At 48.1% G+C, this 21,244-nt stretch overlaps 1 protein-coding gene across 6 annotated transcripts in view; it reads left to right on the top strand.

Moving 5' to 3' along the window:
* TNIK (TRAF2 and NCK interacting kinase) overlaps nt 1-21,244 on the top strand; it is a 200,695-nt gene that overhangs the window by 87,724 nt on the left and 91,727 nt on the right. For all 6 annotated transcript variants that reach the window (XM_068144998.1, XM_068145000.1, XM_068144996.1 and 3 more), the window contains exons 3-4: nt 12,310-12,366; nt 19,449-19,574. In XM_068144998.1, the coding sequence (XP_068001099.1) occupies nt 12,310-12,366; nt 19,449-19,574 (183 nt within the window). The remainder of the gene's footprint in view (nt 1-12,309; nt 12,367-19,448; nt 19,575-21,244) is intronic.

The following is a 21,244-nucleotide window of genomic DNA, read 5'->3' as shown; positions in this document are numbered from 1 at the left end:
CTCAGGGGAGACCTTATTGCCCTCTACAACTACCTGAAGGGAGGTTGTAGCCAGGTGGTCTCTTCTAGGCAACCAGAGCAAGAGGACATAGTCTCAAGCTGCACCAGGGGAGGTTTAGGCTTGAGGTGAGGAGAAAGAGTTATTGGCCATTGAAATGTGCTGCCCAGGGAGGTGGTGGAGTCCCTGTCCCTGGAGGTTGTTGAAAAAAGGATTGGACATGGCACTTGAAGCCATGGTGTAGTTGTCATGAGGTGTTGGGTATTAGGTAATAGGTTGGACTTGATGTCTGAGGTATTTTCCAACCTGGCTGATTCTGTGATTCCATGATCTGGCTGCCTTATTTGTTAATAGAAAAGCTTTGTCCAGGCAGTGCAAGGGTAAACTCCTGCTTGAGATGGTGAGAGGCCAGGAAATTGAGAGGCTATAAAAGCAATACAATTTAATCTGCTGATCAACTCTGCTGATCTCAACCTGTAAGGCTGGCTTAGAAGGTGAGCCTCAGTGGGGCTGTTTGGCTGCAGAGGCAGAAATCCCACTTTTATCCCAGCAAAGCAGCGAATGCACGTGGCGTGCATAAAGCAAGTACAAGGATAAAGGGTCCACATGGCATTTCTTGGGCTCCCTTTTCCAACAATTGGTTCTAAAATTTTACTACCCAGTAGCTGACTTACTTAAAGCAATGAACAAGATGCAAGTCTTAGTGTAGCCCTGTGCAGCTGAATTAGTATGGATAGCACATCAGGTTGCTGTGGGCATGGCTGAGTCTTCTAAACCAGTAGAACAGAGGCAGTGTGAAATGTTTATTGACTCCTGACAGTAAGGGACTTCCAGAAAGATAGGAAGGACAGTAAGTTGTCAAGGCTGCTCAGGGCAGACAGAAACCCTGGAGGCAACTCTGGATAAAAGAGAGTGTGATACCCATCTGCTTCAAGTATGTGAGGCCTAAAACTGAGCTGACACAGATAGAGATGTGCAATGCAGGGTCTGCAGTACCTTGAGTTAAAGTCACTGGGCTTAGGGGAGCACCTCAGCCCTCTGTAGCATCAGATGTGGAGTTATGTTTTGCCCAGGGAGGTGGTAGAAGCCCCATCCCTGGAGGTTTTTAAGGCCAGGCTGGACGTGGCTCGGAGCAACCTGATGTAGTGTGAGGTGTCCCTGCCCATGGCAGGGGGGTTAGAACTAGATAATTCTTGAGGTCCCTGACAATTCTATGATTTTAAGGTTTATTTTCCTAATGCTAAGACTTAAGTCACCCCAAGAAGATGCAGATGAAACCTTCTGGCAGCTGTGGCACTATGTCTTAAGCTCCATGAAAGGAGTACCTTTATCAGCTTACTTCCAGCTCTGAGACAGGGACTTGGAGTCTTGCTTGTGAGTGATGAATGTATGGAGCCTGAAGGGACAACCTGGCTTAGATACCAGTCAGCCTTGCCACGTGATCAGGAATCAAGGTGGTTACACCTGAACTGATCCAAGTGTTAGCAGGACTGGAGAGAGCAAGGCAGTGGAAGGGCTGTAAGGATGTCTTGCTTAGAAATTGCTTCAAGGTATTGGATAAATGTCCTGGTGTCTGCTGTGCAGGTTCAGATGTTGCCAGCAGTAGGACTGGACATCAAAAGTTCAGCTAAAACTTCTGGTTTGGGGGCAATAGGGTTGGTGCACAGAAGAACCTGGTGGGCTTGTGTTCAGGGCTCCTTTCTGGAAGCTGAGAGATGTGGGCTGGGTGGGGTGAGGGAGTGGAGAGCTCAGTTTAATTGCCTTAGTAACCACTGCTGAAGTATCTGCTTATGAAATCTGGAGAGATCCAAGGTGAGACCCCTACAAGCTCATCCTGGGTCATCATGTCTGCAAAGAAACACAGGACCATGCAGGGATGGGGGCAGCATATGCAGCTAGACCATGCTGTGAGCTGAGAAAAAAGAAACACTGCCCTGCAGTTGCACAGAGAAACAAAGGGAACAGGGAAAACTTGGGCTAGGGAAGCAGGCTGGGCTGCTCAGTCAGCTTGGATAATTCACATGGACGTGGACATGTGTTTCTATGCCACTGGCAGCTCAGTGAAATGCAATAGAAGCCCTTCATGGAAAACCCTGAACAGCCATGAGTTAAATTTCCTGGATTAAATGATGGGGAAATCACTGAGCAATGGATTTGGGCTTTCCTTCCATACTCAGCTTTCCTTTTATAGGGACCCAAAAAAAAAAATCTATGTATCTCAGTCAGCTTTCCATAATGGATCCTTCCATGTTACCTGGCTCCTGGGGCTGCCTCCTGCCCAGGAGAGGCTGCTGAGCACAGGGGGTTCACGAGAGGTGGTTCTCCTTGTGTTTGTTGGTTGAACAACCACTTTGCGCTTTGCATGCCACCTCCAAAATTGGATCTTGCTACTATGAAACTGGAGCTGAACTCAAGCAGATGGCAGCAAAGAGGTATTTCAAGAAACCACATTTCCATCGGTGTGTGCAGTGTTGTCTCTGCAAGGGCTGTTTTTGTAACTCAGTTGCAGTTTGTGAGACAGTTGCTGATGAGGGACATGGCTTGAAGAGCTGGTGTGCAGCTAAACATGTTGAAATGCAGCTATTTAATGTGTGGCAGGGGTAAAGGGGGTACCAACAGTGCTGGAGCACCTCTCCTGTGAGGGCAGAATGAGGGAGTTGGCACTGTTCAGTCTGGAGAAGAGAAGACCCTGTGGGGACCTAATTGTGCCCTTGCAGTATCTTAAGGGGGCTACAAGAAAGCTGGGAAGGGCCTTTTTAGGGTGTCAGGTAATGATAGAACAGAATTAACCAGGTTGGAAAAGACCTTTGAGATCATCAAGTCCAACCTATCACCCAACACCATCTAATCATGGCACTAAGTACCTCATCCATTCTCTTCCTGAACACCTCCAGTGATAGTGACTCCACTGCCTCCCTAGGCAGCACATTGCAATGGCCAATCTCTCTGTGAAGAGTTTCTTTCTAACATCCAGCCTAAACCTCCCCTGGTGCAGCTTGAGACTGTGTCCTCTTGTTCTGGTGTTGGTTGCCTGGGAGAAGAGACCAATGTCCACCTGGCTACAACTTCCCTTCAGGTAGTTGTAGAGAGCACTAAGGTCTCCCCTGAGCCTCCTCTTCTCCAGGCTAAGCAACCCCAGCTCCCTCAGCCTCTCCTCATAGGGCTGTGCTCCAAACCCCTCCCCAGCTTTGTTGCCCACTCAGATTGGATGTTCGGAAGAAGTTCTTCCCCATGAGGGTGCTAAGAGACTGGCACAGGTTGCCCAGGGAGGTGGTGGAAGCCTCATCCCTGGAGGTTTTGAAGGCCAGGCTGGATGTGGCTCTAAGCAACCTGATGTAGTGTGAGGTGTCCCTGCCCATGGCAGGGGGCTTGGAAATGGATGGTCCTTGAGGTCCCTTCCAATCCTAACAGTTCTATGATTCTATGAAAAGCCTGGTGAGGCTGAGGGATTACCTACATCTTCCCAGTGTTCTGGGGGGAATTGCCAGGGGAGGCAGCAGCATGGCTTTATAAGTATTGAGCTCTGTCTGCCCTGCAGCAGAGAGCATGCTAGGAGCAAGGGACTGATTTTTGTACAAATACAGGAGAAAGAGCAGCAGCCCTGCCAAAGCATGTTGCATGGTGGAGACTGGCTGAGGAACATGCTTCAGTGGTGGACTTGGCAGTGCTAGGTCAGCAGTTGGACTCAAGTGATCTTAAGGGTCTCTTTTCGACCCAAATGAAGTGATTCTGTATCAAGCAGCAAGAGTCTGGAGGGAGGTGTGAGCTGGTAGGATATCTTGGCCCACCAGAAGAGGTTGTGTCTGTCTTGGGCAGCCCTCAAGAGCGAAGCAGCTCCCTTCAGAGCACTGGGTGGTCCCAGCAAACATGGGCATCAACGTTCCCTCCAGGGATCAGTTCTTGCTGCTGGAAGGAGCAACCTGGTGCTGCTGTCAGAGAGGTGGCCGATGTGAAAGGATGCCTTGTGGGTCTCCTAAAGGGAGATGTAATTTTAGTTATGAATGCTGCAGCATTGAATAGGCAGTGATGTGAAACAGAAGCACAGTGGGGGTGTTAAAGGATGCTAATAACATGGCTGTCATGAACTTGTGTTACTGGGAACAGGCTGTGCTGCCTTCTTTCAGCTGCAAAAATGTGCATGAGCTGGGGGCAAAGGAAGGATGAGCTGTGCTGGGTTGAGGGGAAGGAGCATCCCCAGGGACCAGCCACTGCCTTACTTGCCCGGGGCCCAGGCAATGGGCTGCTCCCCAACATGGGGATTGTCCCTACACTGGGAGCTGCTGGGTGGGACCTGCATGTGCTGGGGTCCTGGAGCAAAGAGCAAAGCTCCTGGAGGGCCTGGGAAAGCTGCAAGGGGTCCAGCAGTACAGCATGTCCCTTCTTTCCTCCACCCTGCTGATGCTGCTTTTATTCCTGCTGCCTTCAGTGTGGGACCAGCTCTGGGAAAGTTTTCCTAAGGCACTCTTTGTCCTCTGTTTTTTGATCATAACTCTTAGAATCACAGAATGCTGCAGGTTGGAAGGGACCTCTGAAGGTCATCTAGTCCAACTCTCCTGTAGTGAGCAGGGCCATCTTTAACTGGATCAGATTGCTCAGAGCCCCAGACAACCTGACCTGGAATATTTCCAGGGATGAGGCTTCTACCACCTCCCTGGGCAACCTGTTCCAGAGTGTCACCACCCTCATGGGGAAGAACTTCTTCATAACATCCAATCTGAATCTACCCATTTTTTTTTTTTCCATTCCCCCTAGTCCTATCACTCCCTGACACCCTAAAAAGTCCTTCACCAGCTTTCTCATAGCCCCCTTCAGACACTGGAAGAACTGTCTACAGAAACTTCTGGAAGGATTTGGGATCTTCCAGATAGTGATTCAGGACCTCTTATGCAGGTGGTTTATGCATGGAAGAGGGAAGCCTCTCAGTTCTTCCTGAGCTGGAGGAGGGCTAGTGTCTCCAGGATTCTTTGAGCAAGAGGGATGGAATAAGGGTGAGCACTGGTGTGAGGGATGGGAAGGGAATATATAAGGCAATATAAATTGCTCACCTATGTGCTGCAGTGAGTGTTACTGCTGGAGATGAATAATATGCTAATTTAACAATTTAGCTTGTTAATCTAATAATCCTGCCTTCTGTACTTAATGTCAGACCTATTGTGGAGCTGCAGTAATGGAATTGCAGCTCTCCCAGCTGCGTGGCCCCCATCAGAGCTTGCCTTGGTACCGCGTGCTAGAAAGAGTTCAGACCAAAGGTTAGCTTTGGTTGGTTGACATGGAGCAGGAGCTTGGCCCTATGCAATCAGAGATTAGAGGCTCCAAGGAAACCTAATTGATGCCTTCCAGTATCTCAAGGGAGCCTACAAGAAAGCTGGGGAGGGACTTTTTAGGGTGTCAGGTAGTGATAGGACTGGTGTGAATGGAGCAAAAAACTAGAAATGGGTAGATTCAGATTGGATGTTAGGGAGTTCTTCCCCAGGAGGGCGGTGAGACACTGGAACAGCTTGCCCAGGGAGGTGGTGGAAGCCTCATCCCTGGAGGTTTTTAAGGCCAAGCTGGATGTGGCTCTGAGCAACCTGATCTAGTTAAAGATGTCCCTGCTCACTACAGGAGGGTTGGACTAGATGACCTTCAGAGGTCCCTTCCAACCCTGACAATTCTATGATCCTACGTCTGTGCTGGCAGAGGATTTCTGCCTTTCCAAGGGGAAGCTCTGGTTCTTCAATCCAAACTGAAGTATAAAGGAAAATGCCTAGCTGAGAAGAGAGAAGGGGAGGGGAAAATACACTTTATTTATTTGTGTTGGAGATGTTTTTATGATTTCCAGGAGTTTACTTTTTTTTTATGTTGGAAAAGATGACAGATGTAAGAGAGGCTTGATTACCAGTGGAATTTCTCCTTGTTGTGCCCCCCATGAAGGTCTTCTGCTCTCTAAGTGCAGCCTAAGTGGTAGCTGTGTGTTGGTCAGGAGTAAAGAGCTGTGCTGAAGTAAGCAATCAGCTTTCTTCAGGAGAGCTCAGGAGGACAGAGGAGCAGCTCAGGAAACATCATGTGGCTAGCAAGTGAGATGTTGAGCATGGAATATACTTTTTTGTCTTTTCCATAGCTTTCCCATTTCTGCTGTCAAAGTTCTGGAGTTCCAGGTGTGCTGTGTGTGCAGGGGGATGTCATTTGCAGAGTATTTTGAAGCCTGAGTGGATCAGAGGATGTTTTAGGTAGCCCCTTAAGCAAGTGGAGTTTGCCCTAGGTAGAAAGAAACAGCATCAAGTCACCCTTGTGCTTTAGTGTTTTGAGGCAGTGGGGTTGCTCTGAAGCTCTCCCCAAGCTGTTTGTGAACCCAGGAAATGATGGAGAGGTGGCAGTGTGTGTGTTGGAGGGAGATGCCCTGCTGTCAATTCTCAAAGGGCAACACAACCTCCCTCTGCAAAGGGCAGAGGTTTTGCTGCAGTGTGTAGTGCCGGGATGGGGCTGAGTCTCTGGCCAGAGTGAGGAACTGGTCCCCAGTTGTTGTGCTGAGTCCCCACTGGCTTGAAATTCCCCTGCTAGTAGCAAGGGTTAAGTGTGGGCTGGAACAATAAGGTTTGGCCCACGGGCTGTGTGTTTTAATCAAACAGATATTTTACTCTTTGTTAGAACAAACATTTTCCCCATCTTGTCCTATGACTCATTTTTTCTTACACTGACCTGATATTTAAGAGTATCTGATGTTTTAATTACCTTCTCAGAGACAGGGATTTATCCCAGATACCTTTTAAAGGGATGTATAAACCAAGTGCAAAGCTAGAGAACAGAATTTAAACAACAGCTTCTCTTGGAAAGTGATGAATTTTCACACTAGAGTAAGCCTGGGTTATCCTCAAGAAGTAGTTTTTAGCCTCTTAAACGAGTTGGGGGTGGGGGTGTGGCCCCTTCAAGATTGTTTTCCATGGACAATGGAAGGTTGTTTTCCATAAACATGCTTACAGTCTGGGAAAGCTGAGAACAGAGCACACCAGGTGCTATAAAATGGTCTCACTTACTGCAGCATTGGATGCACAGCTCCTGTTGGAAGGCGAAGTTTCTTCTCCCAGGAAAAATTGGATCCAGTGCAGTAGTGCTAAAGTGCCTTTGTGCTAAAAATCTTGGACCTGGTCCCTGAATTGCCTTGAACTACAAGAAAAAAAGGAATTGACAGGGACCTGCATGAAGTTCTGGCCCATCCCAGGACAGCTTTGCTGTAGAAGCTCTGTGATGGAGAAATGGAGTCCTGAGGAGATGAGACTTGCTGGTGAACAGCTTGATGATGTGCCTGTGGAAGCAGGGCTTGAGAAAGAATAGAATAGAATTAACCAGGTTGGAAAAGACCTTTGAGATCATCGAGTCCAACCTTTCACCCAACACCATCTAATCAACTAAACCATGGCACAGAGTGCTTCATCCAGTCTCTTCTTAATCACTGAATCACCAAAGTTGGAAGAGACCTCAAAGATCATCAAGTCCAACCTGTCACCACAGACCTCATGACTAAACCATGGCACCAAGTGCCACGTCCAATCCCCTCTTGAACACCTCCAGGGATGGGGACTCCACTACCTCCCTGGGCAGCCCATTCCAATGGCTAATGACTCTCTCAGTGAAGAACTTTCTCCTCACCTCAAACCTAAACTTCCCCTGGTGTAGCTTGAGGTTCTGTGAACATGTCTACAGTGCCTTACAAGAGCAGCCTAATCTTGTTTTAACATTTCTCTGTTACATGACTAAGGGCATTGCAGAATGGCTGAATCCCAAGTGTTTTGCCTTAAAATATCACACATGCAACAGGGTTACCCCATGAAATACCTGCCCAAGGTGGGTTTGGATTGGGAGGTTTAAGAGATGATACTCTTCCTGGAAACAGGGGCTCTGCCTTTCTCAAGAGAGAGGCAGTTCTGGTTGTTCCCCAGTGGCTGCAGCAGGTGCTGGGTCATGTATTTTGTTGAATGAATAGGAGCAGACAGCAGAAGTTAAATAAATAGGGTGGGATACATTTCTGGGTACAGAAATTGCCATTCTGGCTTTGAAGGTGGAATCTGTGCTTGTGCAAGCACAACTCTGAAGAGCAACACTCAGTCATCTTCTTTCTGTCCTTAAAATGTGGACTGGAAATTTGGGCTGGGATGTGCAGTTTTCATGTACAAAGGCTGATATTGAGGCCAGGGTTTATTTATTTAGTAAACAGAATGCCTGAATGCCTTCATTGATGTTCAAAAGCATTTACCCCAATGTTCCCATCGTCTGCCAGTCCACTACGCTTTGTGGAGTGTGAGGACCACAACCTTTGATGGAAAAAAAACCCCACACCAAACCAAAACAAAGAAGAGTTCTGTTGCCTGCTTCATTTGCAGAAATTAGTCTTAATGCTTGACATTAGCAAGTTAGGGATAGCTGCTATAACGTTTGGGGAGTAATTAGGAGCATGAATCTATGCTCAGATGGATGTTTAATTAAAAGCGGCAGCAGCTTTGAAGTTCACGCTTGAAGAATCTTGAGGCTGAAATGGAGGTTTGCACCCAAGTGGACCTTGACAGCAAATCTGCAGGGGCGGGGGGAGGGGGATGCTTCAGCAGCTCAGTTTTCCTCCTGTTTGTTTTACACCATCGTGGTGTCTGTAAGGGTGGTGAACTGGTGAAGGCGAAAGCAGACCGAGCAGTTCAGCCCAGATGCCGCACAGCCAAGTGCAAAACCTGCTTCAGGGACAGGAGCAGGGAGGTGTTGGAGGATACTTGTGTGTTGGAGAGCCCTGGGAGCTGTACCCCAGGGGCTGCTGGCAGTAATCCAGCTGCCCAGGGAGGTGGTGAGATGACCATCACTGGAGGTGTTTAGGAAGAGACTGGATGAGGCGCTTGGTGCCATGGTTTAGCTGATTAGATGGTGTTGGATGATAGGTTGGACTTGATGATCTCAAAGGTCTTTTCCAACCTGGTTAATTCTTTTCTATCCTATCCTTCAAACTTTGCTGTACCTACTCTGAACAGCCAACGTGGGATGATGAAAAGAGCCTCCTGGAGGCCTCTGAAGTCCTAGGGAGTTCAGCCACTGCTTGTGGGTGGGGAGGGAGAGGTAAAGCCACGTTGATGTCCAAAACAAAGGAGATGCCATGCAGGAGTTTGAGCCCTGTGGCAGCAGGGGGCTGGTGGTGGGATGGCATAAATCACAGAATCCAAGGATGGAAGGGACTTTAGGGGTCATCTTGTCCAAAGTTGTCATGGCAGCTTGGGCTTTGGGAGGGTGCTGCGCCTGTAGCATCTCACTGTTAGTTAGGAGCAGCTGGGAGCAGCTCACCCGCCACCAGCAAGCAGAAAAACCCTGAACAGTGCCAGGAGGCAAAGGAGAGAAGACAAAATGTTACAGATTGCTAAAGGGCAGAGCAGCTCCTTTTGCACAGGCAAGCAGATGACCCAGGGCACTTGGCATCAATTACTAAGCAGGCAGGAGACAAGGAGGGTGCAAGGACCAAGAGGGGCTGCAAAGATTGCTGCTCCTCTCTAAATTCCTTCTCTCCTGACACCAAAAATGGTGGTGGCGGTATGGTCTGAAGGCTCAGAAGTGAATTCTTTACCATGGAAAGGGGTCCCATTCCTCTGAAGACTTTGCCTTGGGACAGCTGCACCCTTTGCAACATCTCCAGGGCGAGCTCCCAAGGACAGGAACACCAAATAGGAGGAATTTTGAAAAGGCAGGAAATGTCTCTTGAAAGTCTTTGTAGGTATCTGCAGTCTCTTGACCTCTGTTTATGTTTCTAAAGATGTAAAGGGTGAGTCCCGAGAGGATGGAGCCAGGCTCTGCTCCGTGGTGCCCAATGACAGCACAAGGGGCAGTGAGTGGAAGTTGAGGCATAGGAAGTTCCATGTCAATATGAGGAAAAATTTTTTCACTGTGAGGGTGACAGAGCACTGGACCAGGCTGCCCAGGGGGGTTGTGGAGTCTCCCTCTCTGGAGATACTCAAAACTCACCTGGGTGTGTTCCTGTGTAATCTGATATAGGTTCTCCTGCTCTGGCAGGGTGTTGGACTAGATGATCTCTCAAGGTCCCTTCCAGCCCCTGAAATTCTGCGATTCTATGATGTCATTGCTGTTGGGGAAACAGAAGTGACTCAGACCTCAGTTTAGGAAAGATGTTGAGTTGCTGGAATGTGTCCAGGGAAGGGCAACAAAGCTGGGGAGGGGTTTGGAGCCTCTCCTGTGAAAAGAGGCTGAGGGAGCTGGGCTTGCTTAGCCTGGAGAAGAGGAGGCTCGGGGAGACCTTATTGTTCTCTAAAACTACCTGAAGGGAGGTTGTAGCCAGGTGGGGGTTGGTCTCTTCTCCCAGGCAACCAGCACCAGAACAAGAGGATGCAGTCTCAAGCTGTGCCAGGGGGTAGGTTTAGGCTGGATGTTAGGAAGAAGTTCTTCACAGAAAGAGAGATTGGCCATTGGAATGGGCTGCCCAGGGAGGTGGTGGAGTCACCATCACTGGAGATGTTTAATAAGAGACTGGATGGGGCGCTTGGTGCCATGGTTTAGTTGATCAGATGGTGTTGGGTGATAGGTTGGACTTGATGATCTCGAAGGTCTTTTTCAACCTGGTTAATTCTATTCCATTCTAAATAGATGGTGTCTAGTAAAGTGCCACTCCATCCCAATGGTCACATTGAGGGGATACTTCAGCTGCAGCCCAGTGCTGCTGGGCTGCCCCTTATTTTATGATATTTTATGTTGCACATTTAAAAATAAAGCTCTGTTTTTCCGTTGGTAGGCTTGCAGTTGCTCAGGACATATAAATTGTGTTAATAAACGAGTGAGGAGCCCTGGTGGGTGAATTGGCTTCCTGGGGAAGTCATAAATTCAGAGAGGATGATGCTGCCTTGCTCCACAGCCAGCACGTGGGTTTGGTTCCCAGCACTCTGCCTGGAAACCCAAACTGCTGGGGAGAGGTCTCAGTCTGGTAATTTGGGATTCTAGCTGGAGGAGGCACAGTGTGAAAGACCATCTCCAGCCTGGAAGGCTGGGAAGCCTGGGCACAAACCCCAACTCATCAACAACCACAGTGGCTGGGGGGCTGAGGGAGACTGCAGTTGAGGCAAACCTCATCTTTTTCCCTCTTTCTGCTGTGCTTGTCCTCTCTCAGCCTCTGCTCCTCATTGTGTTCTTGGTGCATTGACTCTTAATGCTGCAGGGCAGGAGCTGCCATTCCCTCTGTGTTCTCCATGCTGTGTTTCATGTAATGGGGCCTTGGGCTGCTCCCCTAGTAAAAAGTGACTGGGAAATAGGGATGCTCCCCTGTGCCTCCTGGCTCTTCTGCTGGGATCCCCATTTTCTGGTCTTCCTGAAGAAGCAGCACTTTCCTCTGACCCTACCCAGTTCAGAAACAGAGTATGTGCCCTCAGATGAAGGGAAGGTGGAATGTTTTGATGTGAGCAGCTTTGATATGGTGTTGGATGATCCTTTCTTGAGACAGGAGGAAAAACTGGGAGCTGGCTTGCTTGATAGCAGTTGTGTTGGTTTTAAGACTCCATCAACAGTTTGAGTTCTTTCATCGTTTTCCCCATCGCTTCCAGGCATTTTTCCGTTAGGATTAACGTAGTCAAGCACTCTGCAACTAGCAGTTCATTGCAGTGGTTTGCTAATTTGTCAGTTGCTGCAAACCAAGGAGGCCCATATGTGTCAAGGAGCTTCTGTTTCCATGCTGTCTCTTGAGCATCTCCCCTAGACACAGGCTCCCTGCTTGTGCCAGCGCTGGAGGCAGCGGTGATTCCATCAGCCAAGGAGCAAATCTGATTTCAAACCCAACCCTCTCTAGCCTGCTAACCAAGGCTTTTGCACACTAAATAAACACAAGGACAGAGTGTATAATGGTGCTGTGCAGGCTTGGAGTCCCTGGTGTGGCCCCAGGACCAAAGTGGAAGCCGTGTGGGTGCCCCAGCCGGCACACTGCCATCACCAAAGCCCCAGCAGATCATTTCCAGCCGAGTCATGCTCTGTGCTCAGGAGAGGCCCGGAGCTGGTTGGTTTTGCATGGCTGAGCATTAAAGGATATTTCCAGCAGTTGTTTGCCAGGAAAACAGAGCATTGAAGGCTCTCTACTAATTAATTGTAATGGCAGGAGGAAGGGGAGGGAATTGCTTTTCTCATCATGGCTGCTGTGAAGATGCTCTTGAAAAAAATCACACAGACAAAAAGGAAAACAAAAAAAAAAGGTGGAAGGGGGGGAAAAAAGTGTAGATGCTGCCAGCACGAGGAGATTGTTTAAGGATATTGTTCACTGTGAGGAAAACATTGCCACCAAGCAAAACAAACAAACTTCTCCCTTTTCTTTTGCAGGGTCGTCATGTTAAAACAGGCCAGCTTGCTGCTATTAAGGTTATGGACGTCACCGGGGTAATGTATCCTCCTCCTCCTCCTGCATCCTTACATTGCTGATAAGAGGGGAAAGGGGACAGGGTGTGATAACCTGTGGGGGCTGGTGGAAGGTTTGCATTCTTGAGAAGCAAATCTGATTCTCCTTAATGGGAAATGTGCTGCTAAGAGGTTTTGGGTTTAATGAATGTGTGAGGGGAAAACAAATCTGGGAGAGTTTTGGAGATTAAGTCATTTGATGCTGGGGGGGGGGAGGGGGGAAAGGCAACATCTAGTGCCAGCAATGGCTCTTGTGAATGTGGGCATTAAATGTGAGGAAATGGTAGCAACACAATCACAGACTCACAGAATGCTAGGGGTTGGAAGGGACCTCGAATGATCATCGAGTCCAACCCCCCTGCCAGAGCAGGATCACCTAGAGTAGGTCACACAGGAACATCTAGGTCAGTCTTGAATGTCTCCAGAGAAGGAGACACCACAGCCTCCCTGGGCAGCCTGTTCCACTGCTGTGTCACCTTCCCTGTGAAAAGGTTTTTCCTTATGTTCACATGGAACCTCCTTTGCTCCAGCTTGCACCTGTTTGCCCTTTGTCCTATTATTGGACATCACTGAGCAGAGCCTGGCTCTGTCACCTGACATTCATCCTTCACATCTTTATAAACATGGATGAGGTCACCCCTCAGCCTTCTCTTCTCCAAGCTAAAGAGCCCAAGCTCCCTCAGCCTTTCCTCATACAGGACATCATAGAATCAACCAGGTTGGAAAAGACCTCAGAGATCATCAAGTCCAACCTATTACCTAATACCTAACACCTCCTGACAACTAAACCATGGCTTCAAGTGTCATGACCAGTCTTTTTTGAACACATCCAGGGATGGTGACTCTACCACCTCCCTGGGTGACACATTCCAGTGGCCAATTACTCTTCCTGTGAAGTACTTTCTCCTCACCTTGAGCCTAAACTTCCCTTGGTGCAGCTTGCCTGGGAGAAGAGACCAACTCCCACCTGTCTGCAACCTCCTTTCAGGTAGTTGGAGAGAGCAATAAGGTCTCCCCTGAGCCTTCTCTCCCTTCATCATCTTTGTGGCTCTGTGATGGAATCTTTTGAGGTGATGCATTCATAACATGTTTTGGGTTTTCCAAATGAAATTGCTTCTGTCCGTCCTACTGATGAAGAGGGAAACAATGCACCACTCTGGCTGCAGAAATGTGGCTCTCTTGAGCCTTGTATCAGGATAAGAGAAAGCTGAGACCTAGGGCTGTTTAGTCTGGCAAAGAAAGGACTGAGATGGAATCTTAGCAGCATCTGTAAATGTCTGAGGGGTGGATGTCAAGATGAAGGCGTCAAGCTCTCTTCAGTGGTGCCCACTGATAGGACAAGGAGCCACAGGTACAAGCTGGAGCACAGGAAGTTCTATCTCAACATGAAGAGAGCCTTCTTTATGGTGAGGGTAACAGAGCACTGGAACAGGCTGCCCACAGAGGTTATGGAGTCTGATTCTCTGGAGACTTTCAAAACCCACCTGGATGTGTTCCTGTGAGGCCTCTTCTAGGTGTTCCTGCTTTGGCTATGGGGTCAGACTGGATGATCTCTGGAGGTCCCTTCCACCTCCTAACATTCTGTGATTTCCCAGTGGCCATGAAAGGGGAAAATGAGAGTGTAATTACCATGATCCCTAAAAACCTAAACAGATGCATTTAGGAGGCTGACATCAAAGTGGTTTTCCTTGAATAATTTCTTTTGGTGTATGCAGTATTACACCTCCCGAAGTTCCTCCCTGCAAAAGCAGTGCCAAGTTTGGGAGTAAGAAGGTGTTTTGTTATGTTTTGTCTTTGTCTTTTTTTCCTTTTTACTGGAATAACACATTTCAAAATGTAGGCCTTGATCCCAATCTACCCACCCCCTTTTTTTTTTTTTAATTAATGTTTTTAATTAGCTTTCAAGAGTTCAGCACATACAGAACTGACTCGCTGTGAAAGCAGTCAGCTGGCCTCTGGGGTGTGTTTGGAAATCCCATAGCTGGTGTGCCCTTGTGCCAAGAAGGCCAGTGGGATCCTGGGGTGCGTTAAGAAGAGTGTGTCCAGCAGATTGAGAGAGGTTCTCCTTCCCCTCTGCTCTGCCCTAGTGAGACCTCACCTGGAATGTTGCATCCAGTTCTGGGCTCCTCAGTTCAGGAGGGACAGGGATCTACTCGAGAGAGTCCAACAGAGGGTTTCAAGGATGATTAGGGGACTGAAGCACTGCCTGGTGAGGAGAGGCTGAGAGCCCTGGGGCTGTTTAGTCTGGAGAAGAGAAGACTGAGAAGGGATTTAATAAGTGTCTGTAAATATCTGAGGGCTGGATGTCAAGAGGTGGGGGACAGGCTCTGCTCAGTTGCACCCTGTGACAGGACAAGGGGCAATGGATGGAATCTACAGCACAGGAGGTTCCACCTCAACATGAACAGGAACTTCACTGTGAGGGTCCCAGAGCACTGGAACAGGCTCTTCAGGGAGGTTGTGGAGTCTCCTTCTCTGGAGACTTTCAAGACCTATCTGGATGCATTCCTGTGTGACCTGTGCTGGATTCTATGGCCCTGCTCTGGCAGGGGAGTTGGACTCAATGATCTCTGGAGGTCCCTACCAACCCCTAACGTCCTCTGATCCTGTATGGTGTTGATATCTACAGGAGCTTCATCCAAGTTCTTTTTCTGCTAATGAGGCAAATGATGCATGGAAAGATGCCTGTAAACATGAGTGAGATTTGTTTCTGTTTCCTTGCCATAGCTACCATAGCCATTTCTCTGGTTCTCGTGGGAAGCAGGCTCTAAGGGAGCAGACAGACACACCAAATGCAACTTCATGGCAGAAATAGCAGGGAGATTCCCATGGGATGAAGTCTGAGCATACAACCAATTTTGTCTGAGGAATCAAAATGTTGCTTTGAGGCCAAGCAGGGGCTTAAATTTGAGTCTGCACTTCAGTGATTTTCAAATATTATGGCTTCCAAGTAAAGATGTTGGAGAGAAGGATGCCCCACCTGATCCTGCCCAATGAGTAATACTTTCAGCCAGCTCTTTGAGATGACCACACAATCACAAGATGTTAGGGGTTGCAAGGGACCTCCAAAGATCAAGTCCAACTCCTCTGCCAGACCATAGAATCTAGCACAGGTTGCACAGGAATGCATCCAGATGGGTCTTGAAAGTCTCCAGAGGTGGAGACTCCGCAGCCTCAATGGGCAGCCTGTTTCAGTGCTTTGTGGCCCTCACAGTGAAGTTCTTCCTCATGTTGAGGTGGAACCTCCTGTGCTGTAGTTTATATCCATTGCCCCTTGTCTTATCACAGGGTGCAACTGAGCAGAGGCTGCCCCCTCCCTCTTGACCTCCAGCCCTCAGATATTTATGAACATTTATTACATCCCCTCTCAGTCTTCTCTTCTCCAGACTAAAAAGCCCCAGCACTCCCTAATTCAAACCTGTGCCTTCCAAAGCAGGGTCTCCCACCTCTGAATGTCCAAGGTAGTAAATCAGATCTTTGGTACAAGCTGTGTTGTTTGGATATTCAGTGATTTTGTTTCCTCCTTAAGCTGCTCTTAGCTATTTTAAACCACAGTGGTTATTTTTCTTTCAATATATAATATGCAAAGCTTTGAAGTCAGTCCTCTAAAAAAGAAAAATCCTGACTGAACTTCTGCTCTCTTCCACTTCTCCATACCCCACTGAATACCCTGTATGGTGACCCCAATATTGCTTGAGTGGAGAAACAGCTATGTAGCACGTGGCAGGAGGATCAGCTGAGGTGCAGAAGTGAGACCTCATGTCCTCCAAAGGGATGCCACTAATCCATAGTCACCAACAGAAGGCTGCTCATGAAGCAGGATGAGGCTTGGGCAGAATGGGCAATGACCACAGTGAAGATAGAGCAAACCTCTGACATGGTACTGGACTGAGTGTGCTTCGTAACTGTTGATGCTGAAGTCAGATCTAGAGCCATGTCCTCCAGGCACCACAGGAATGGTTCTGGGAATCATTTCCAGAGTAATTTCTGAAGGTGGCATCTGAATCATGCCCACAGACACATTTGGCACCTGGACAGGCTCAGTGCAAAGGCTGCTGGTGAAAACCCAAATATGTCCTCTCTGTTCCTTCATCACCTACTGACACATGCCAATTTCAGGACTGCTGCTGCTTTATTTGATCCAAATCTTCCATCCCACCTATTTTTTTTCCAGGATGTTCTGGTGAGGTGTCTTTCAGAAGCTTACAGAGGGGAAACCTAGTGTGGTCATCCCAACCATAGCCATCTACAGGTCTATGGAGGAAGTTTTTGGAGTGTAAAGCCTCCATGTTTTAAGTGAGCTCCCAGCCAGCATCTCATCCTGACCACATGCCTTGCACTAAACCCCTCAAGGCTCCTGACAGTGATGCTGTGTTTAATTCATCTACACTCTTGCTAATTATCTGTTGGGGAAGACTGCAGTTTAGAAGCCCTCAAATTACTGCACTTGATGGGTTTGGCCAGCCACCATCTCTGAATTAAGAATTCAGATTCATTTTCCAGGGGCTGGTCCTGCTTGCCTACATGACCTACTTCCAGCAATTGATGTAACAGAACTGATTGATGGAGGCAAACTGTGGCAGGAAAACCTGATCTGTGGGTTTTGTCAGTTTTGGGGTTGAAGTAGTGACAGCAGCTTGCTATAATAATTCCTTTTTCTTCCCTCCCTTGCTGGATTTGCTGGTGGTGATTGCTGCCAATAGTCCTGCTTGGGAGTAGGAGGTTGGGCTGGAGACCCCTGAGCCTGGCCATGCAAACCTGTCCTCAGGTGCCAGCCACAGCTCTGATGTTTTGAGGTGTTTTTTTCCCCCTCATTTTGAATACTTAAATCTAAAGAGGGACTTGAGATAAAAACTCAGCCCAAGTGTCCCTTTGGCTTATGTCTATTTTTCCTAAGGAACCGGGAATGAAGCAGGAGGTTACTGAAGACCTAGTTTGTGGTACCCAGGGAGCTGCTGGGGTTTTGCTCTGGCTGCTCCTTCCTTGCTCCCAGCACTGTTGAGCATCCAGCTGCTTTTATTTGTTGCAAAGGGCTTCAGTTAAAAAAAAAATCTCTGGGGCCTGATAAAATGTTATATTCCCTGGTTTCCTGGGGAAATGGGAATAAGCAAAGTTGTATTGCCTGCTTGAAGGAATGAAGTAATAGAGGTCTTCCAGAATAGTCCCTGTTTTTTCCTTGTAACATTTGGGCTGGTTCCTCATCTTGTTTGGTGCTTGTGCCCTCCATGTTCTTACCAAAGATAAAATTGGAGGCTGTTTTATACAAGCTCCCTTTAGCTACTTCCATTTGTTCCTCCTGTCCTCATCTTCACTGTTCTTCCCTGAATTATGCCTGGAGGACTGTAGTCATTAAATTGTTTTCCATGGCAGTTTGGGCAGAAAGCTGTGTTCCTGTCTTCTGTTTTGTGACACTTGGTCAGGGAGCATCACTCTTCCAGAAGAGCTGCTCCTGCACCTTTGCTGTTCACCAGGGTGTCTTGTCCTTTGCCCCTTTGTAAAACTGAGGTCAGGATGAAGCAGGTGAGGGACATGAGTAATAACGAAGGATAAAGAAGTCATAGCCCTTCTGCTCCTTTTATAATAAAGCTCATTGGCATCAAGGTGCTAACTGCTGCTCCACAGCCTGTGGAATTACAGCAGGCTGGAATTCGGTCAGCTTAAAATAAAACCAGGGCACATTTGATGGTCGTGAAAGCAAAGAGCTAGGACACCAAAACAGGCATTGGAACAGTTCCTCTGCCTTGCCTGCTTCAGCTATGCCTGCTTTGCAGATGGGACAGAGAGAGGCTGTGACAAAAGAAGGGGTGTGTCAGAAGGGAGCTCACAGATCCCCTAGCTCCACTCCCCCTCCATGCGCAGGGACACTTTCCGCTGGACCAGGTTGCTCCAAGTCCCATCCAGCCTGGCTTTGAACATGCCCAGGCATGGGGCAACCACAATTTCTCTGGGAAATCTGATGCATGATCATGGTGACATGAACAACCCACCCATGGGAGTGGTGCTTGTCACCAGGCTCTGGCAGAGAGCTTGTGGACTGGCACTGGTCCTGTGCCACCACACCGCTAGTAACAGTGATCATAGAATCCCAGAATGGTTTGGGTTGGAAGGGACCTTAAAGACCATGTACTTCCAATCCCCTGCAACAGGCAGGGACACCATCTCCAGATGTCAGGATGGTCAGGAGTGGTGTGTTGAACAGATGGGATGCACAGTGCAGGGACACTTCTGCCATGCAATGGTTTCTAGAAGACCATCTTCTGGGGCCTTTGATGGGTCTAGGAGGGTGGGCTGGTACACTACAAGGGTAACACAAGTAGTGGTGAACTTCAGAGCAACACAAGACTGGTGGACATCATTATATGAGTTATAAAGGAAATACAAAAGATGGAGGAGTGTCTGGAATGCTGAAAACATGTGATTTGGCTGTAATGCCAAAGTCTGGTACTGGTGCACCTCTGGGTGGAGAGCATGTCTGTATATGAGGGGTCAGTTCCTGAATAGCCTTTGCTCTGCTTGGCCATTCCCTCCTGATGGGGATTGACACCTGTAGATAATCAGCTATGTGGGAGCCTTCTTGGGCCTTGATGCTCCCACCTGTGCTGCAGGGTTTGAAGCAGCACATGGGGGATGGTGGATTCTTAAACCAATGTGAGAGGACTGTTGCCCACCTTAAAGTCTGCCAGCACTTTTGGGATCCTGTTCAGGAGGAGATGCCGTGGTCTGAACTCTTTGGGAGCAACCCAGTCTCCACACTGCCTGAAGATCTATCCAGGTCAGGGTTCAGAAACGCAACAGGGAATGTGGCAAAGTGTGTGCCTTCTCCTTAGCTTTTTGCTCAAGAAGCAATCCAGTAGTCTCCACTCCAGACTTCAGGCTCCCAGGGCTCTGCTGCAAAAAAGTAGCAGTGAAAAACAATGCAGGGGAACTCGGGAGAGGTTGGGCAGGAGTTGGGTGTTTAGAGGTTCACCCATGTTCAAAGAGAACTGGGAGCCTGTGAAATGCAGCCTCTGAGTGCCTCTGATTTTGTTTTGTTTGGTTTTGGTTGGTTTTTTGCTTCATCCCAGGATGAAGAGGAAGAGATCAAACAAGAAATTAACATGCTGAAGAAGTATTCTCACCACCGAAACATCGCTACATATTATGGTGCTTTCATTAAAAAGAACCCACCAGGAATGGATGATCAGCTCTGGGTAAGTTGCTTTCTTTCCTGTAAAAAGAACTGGATTTTAACACAAATTATTTACTCCCTGTTGGCCTCTTACCACGACCTGCACTGCACAGAAAGCCTTATTCTGCATCCTTCTTGTATATACATTTTTTTTCCAAAGTCATGGCTTTGAAAAGGCTCTTCCTGTGCTGCACAATGCTCCTCCAGTGTTCCATAAAATCTTTGCAGGCTGGTGATAAAAACCCGTTTTTATTCTGAATTGTCATTAACACCATCTTTGTGACAGTATTCAGTTGCAAATGATTTTGTCCTATGAAAATAAATGCATCAAAAAAACCCAACAACCCACCAACAAAGCAGTTGGAGGGAGCTGGGAGTGTTGCTGGGAAGCTGGAGGCTGGGGGGGATACTGGGTGCACATGATTCCTTCCAGCTCTCAGCGTTGCTCCTCATGCTTAATATTTCATGGAGCCAGTGCAGGCAAATTGAGAGGAGGGGGATGGCAAAAGGAGGGCAGGGAGGTCTGTGGCTGTTCAGCCATTTCAGTGAAGATGCCTCATGTTGCTGAAGGGCTGCAAGCTGCTTTGCCTCTCCATAAATCCTTGCCTGCCTTATCCTGCTGCTTCCCTTGTCAGTGGCTTCTTGGTTATTAATTCAGCATTCCCAGACCGTGGAGGATTAGGGCAGCGCTGAAGGGAAGGCTGCCTTGGAGCTACCTTAACTATAACAACCTGGATGTTGGCCTGCAGTCTAAATAGTTTATTTCCTCATAGTCTAGTAAATGCAGTCAATTCTGAGTTATCCACAGGTAGCTTCCAAAGCTTTTCTTTACCTTGACAAGATTGCCAGAGCCTAATTCTTCAAGAGTAGCAAATACCTGTGGAGGCCATGGAGATGCTGAAGAGCATCAGAATGTTCTTTCCTTCAGTTTCCCTATAAATTAGGCTTTGTTTTGGTAAAAGCGCCAGTGGCTTCAGCTGTTTGCCCCTTCATCCACATGCCAGAGCATGGTTGTGGGAACTAAGGGGGTTTGGAAGACATTCCTCCATGTTACATGGGAAACGATGGGCGTCTGTGCTGCTTTGTCATGCAAGGCTTTGTGGTACATTGAATTATTGGAAAGACTTGGAGGCTTGGACTCCAGGAGCTTTTCTTCCTTGGGTGTAGGGGTTATTTTTGGTGGGAACTCTTAAAGAACATATTCTATGCAGCTGGCCTGGGCTTCAGTGAGGAGAAAGCTGTCAAGCTGAGAAATGCCTTTGAAATTCCATTTGGCTTCAGCTGGTCTATAATCTGGGTTTTAAAAAAGTGAAATAGAAAGCCAACCCACAGCATTTCCCCTTGTGCTGTTGGAGTGCCTGTGGGGAAAAAAAAAAAAGACCCCCAGCTGTGTGCCAAAGCCCTCAACAGCCAGGGGAGCTCTCCCCAGATCTGGGCTCTGCTTTGTACAACTTGGGTCTGGAGTTAGCATGGTGTGACCAGGGGAGAGGTTTTGGGTTTTTTTTCCTTTCCTCCATCCTGCTCACAGTGAGAGCTTTTAGGCTGGATGTTAGGAAGAAGTTCTTCACAGAAAGAATGATTTGCCATTGGAGTGGGCTGCCCAGGGAGGGGGTGGAGTCATCATCACTGGAGATGTTTAAAGAGACTGGATGAGGCACTTAGTACCATGGTTTAGTTGATTAGATGGTGTTG

This window comes from Melanerpes formicivorus, unplaced genomic scaffold (assembly GCF_026170545.1).
Source record: "Melanerpes formicivorus ecotype bairdi unplaced genomic scaffold, bMelFor1.0.p_v2 SCAF_12, whole genome shotgun sequence".
Lineage (NCBI taxonomy): Eukaryota > Metazoa > Chordata > Aves > Piciformes > Picidae > Melanerpes > Melanerpes formicivorus.
This window is presented reverse-complemented; position numbering and strand designations above follow the sequence as displayed.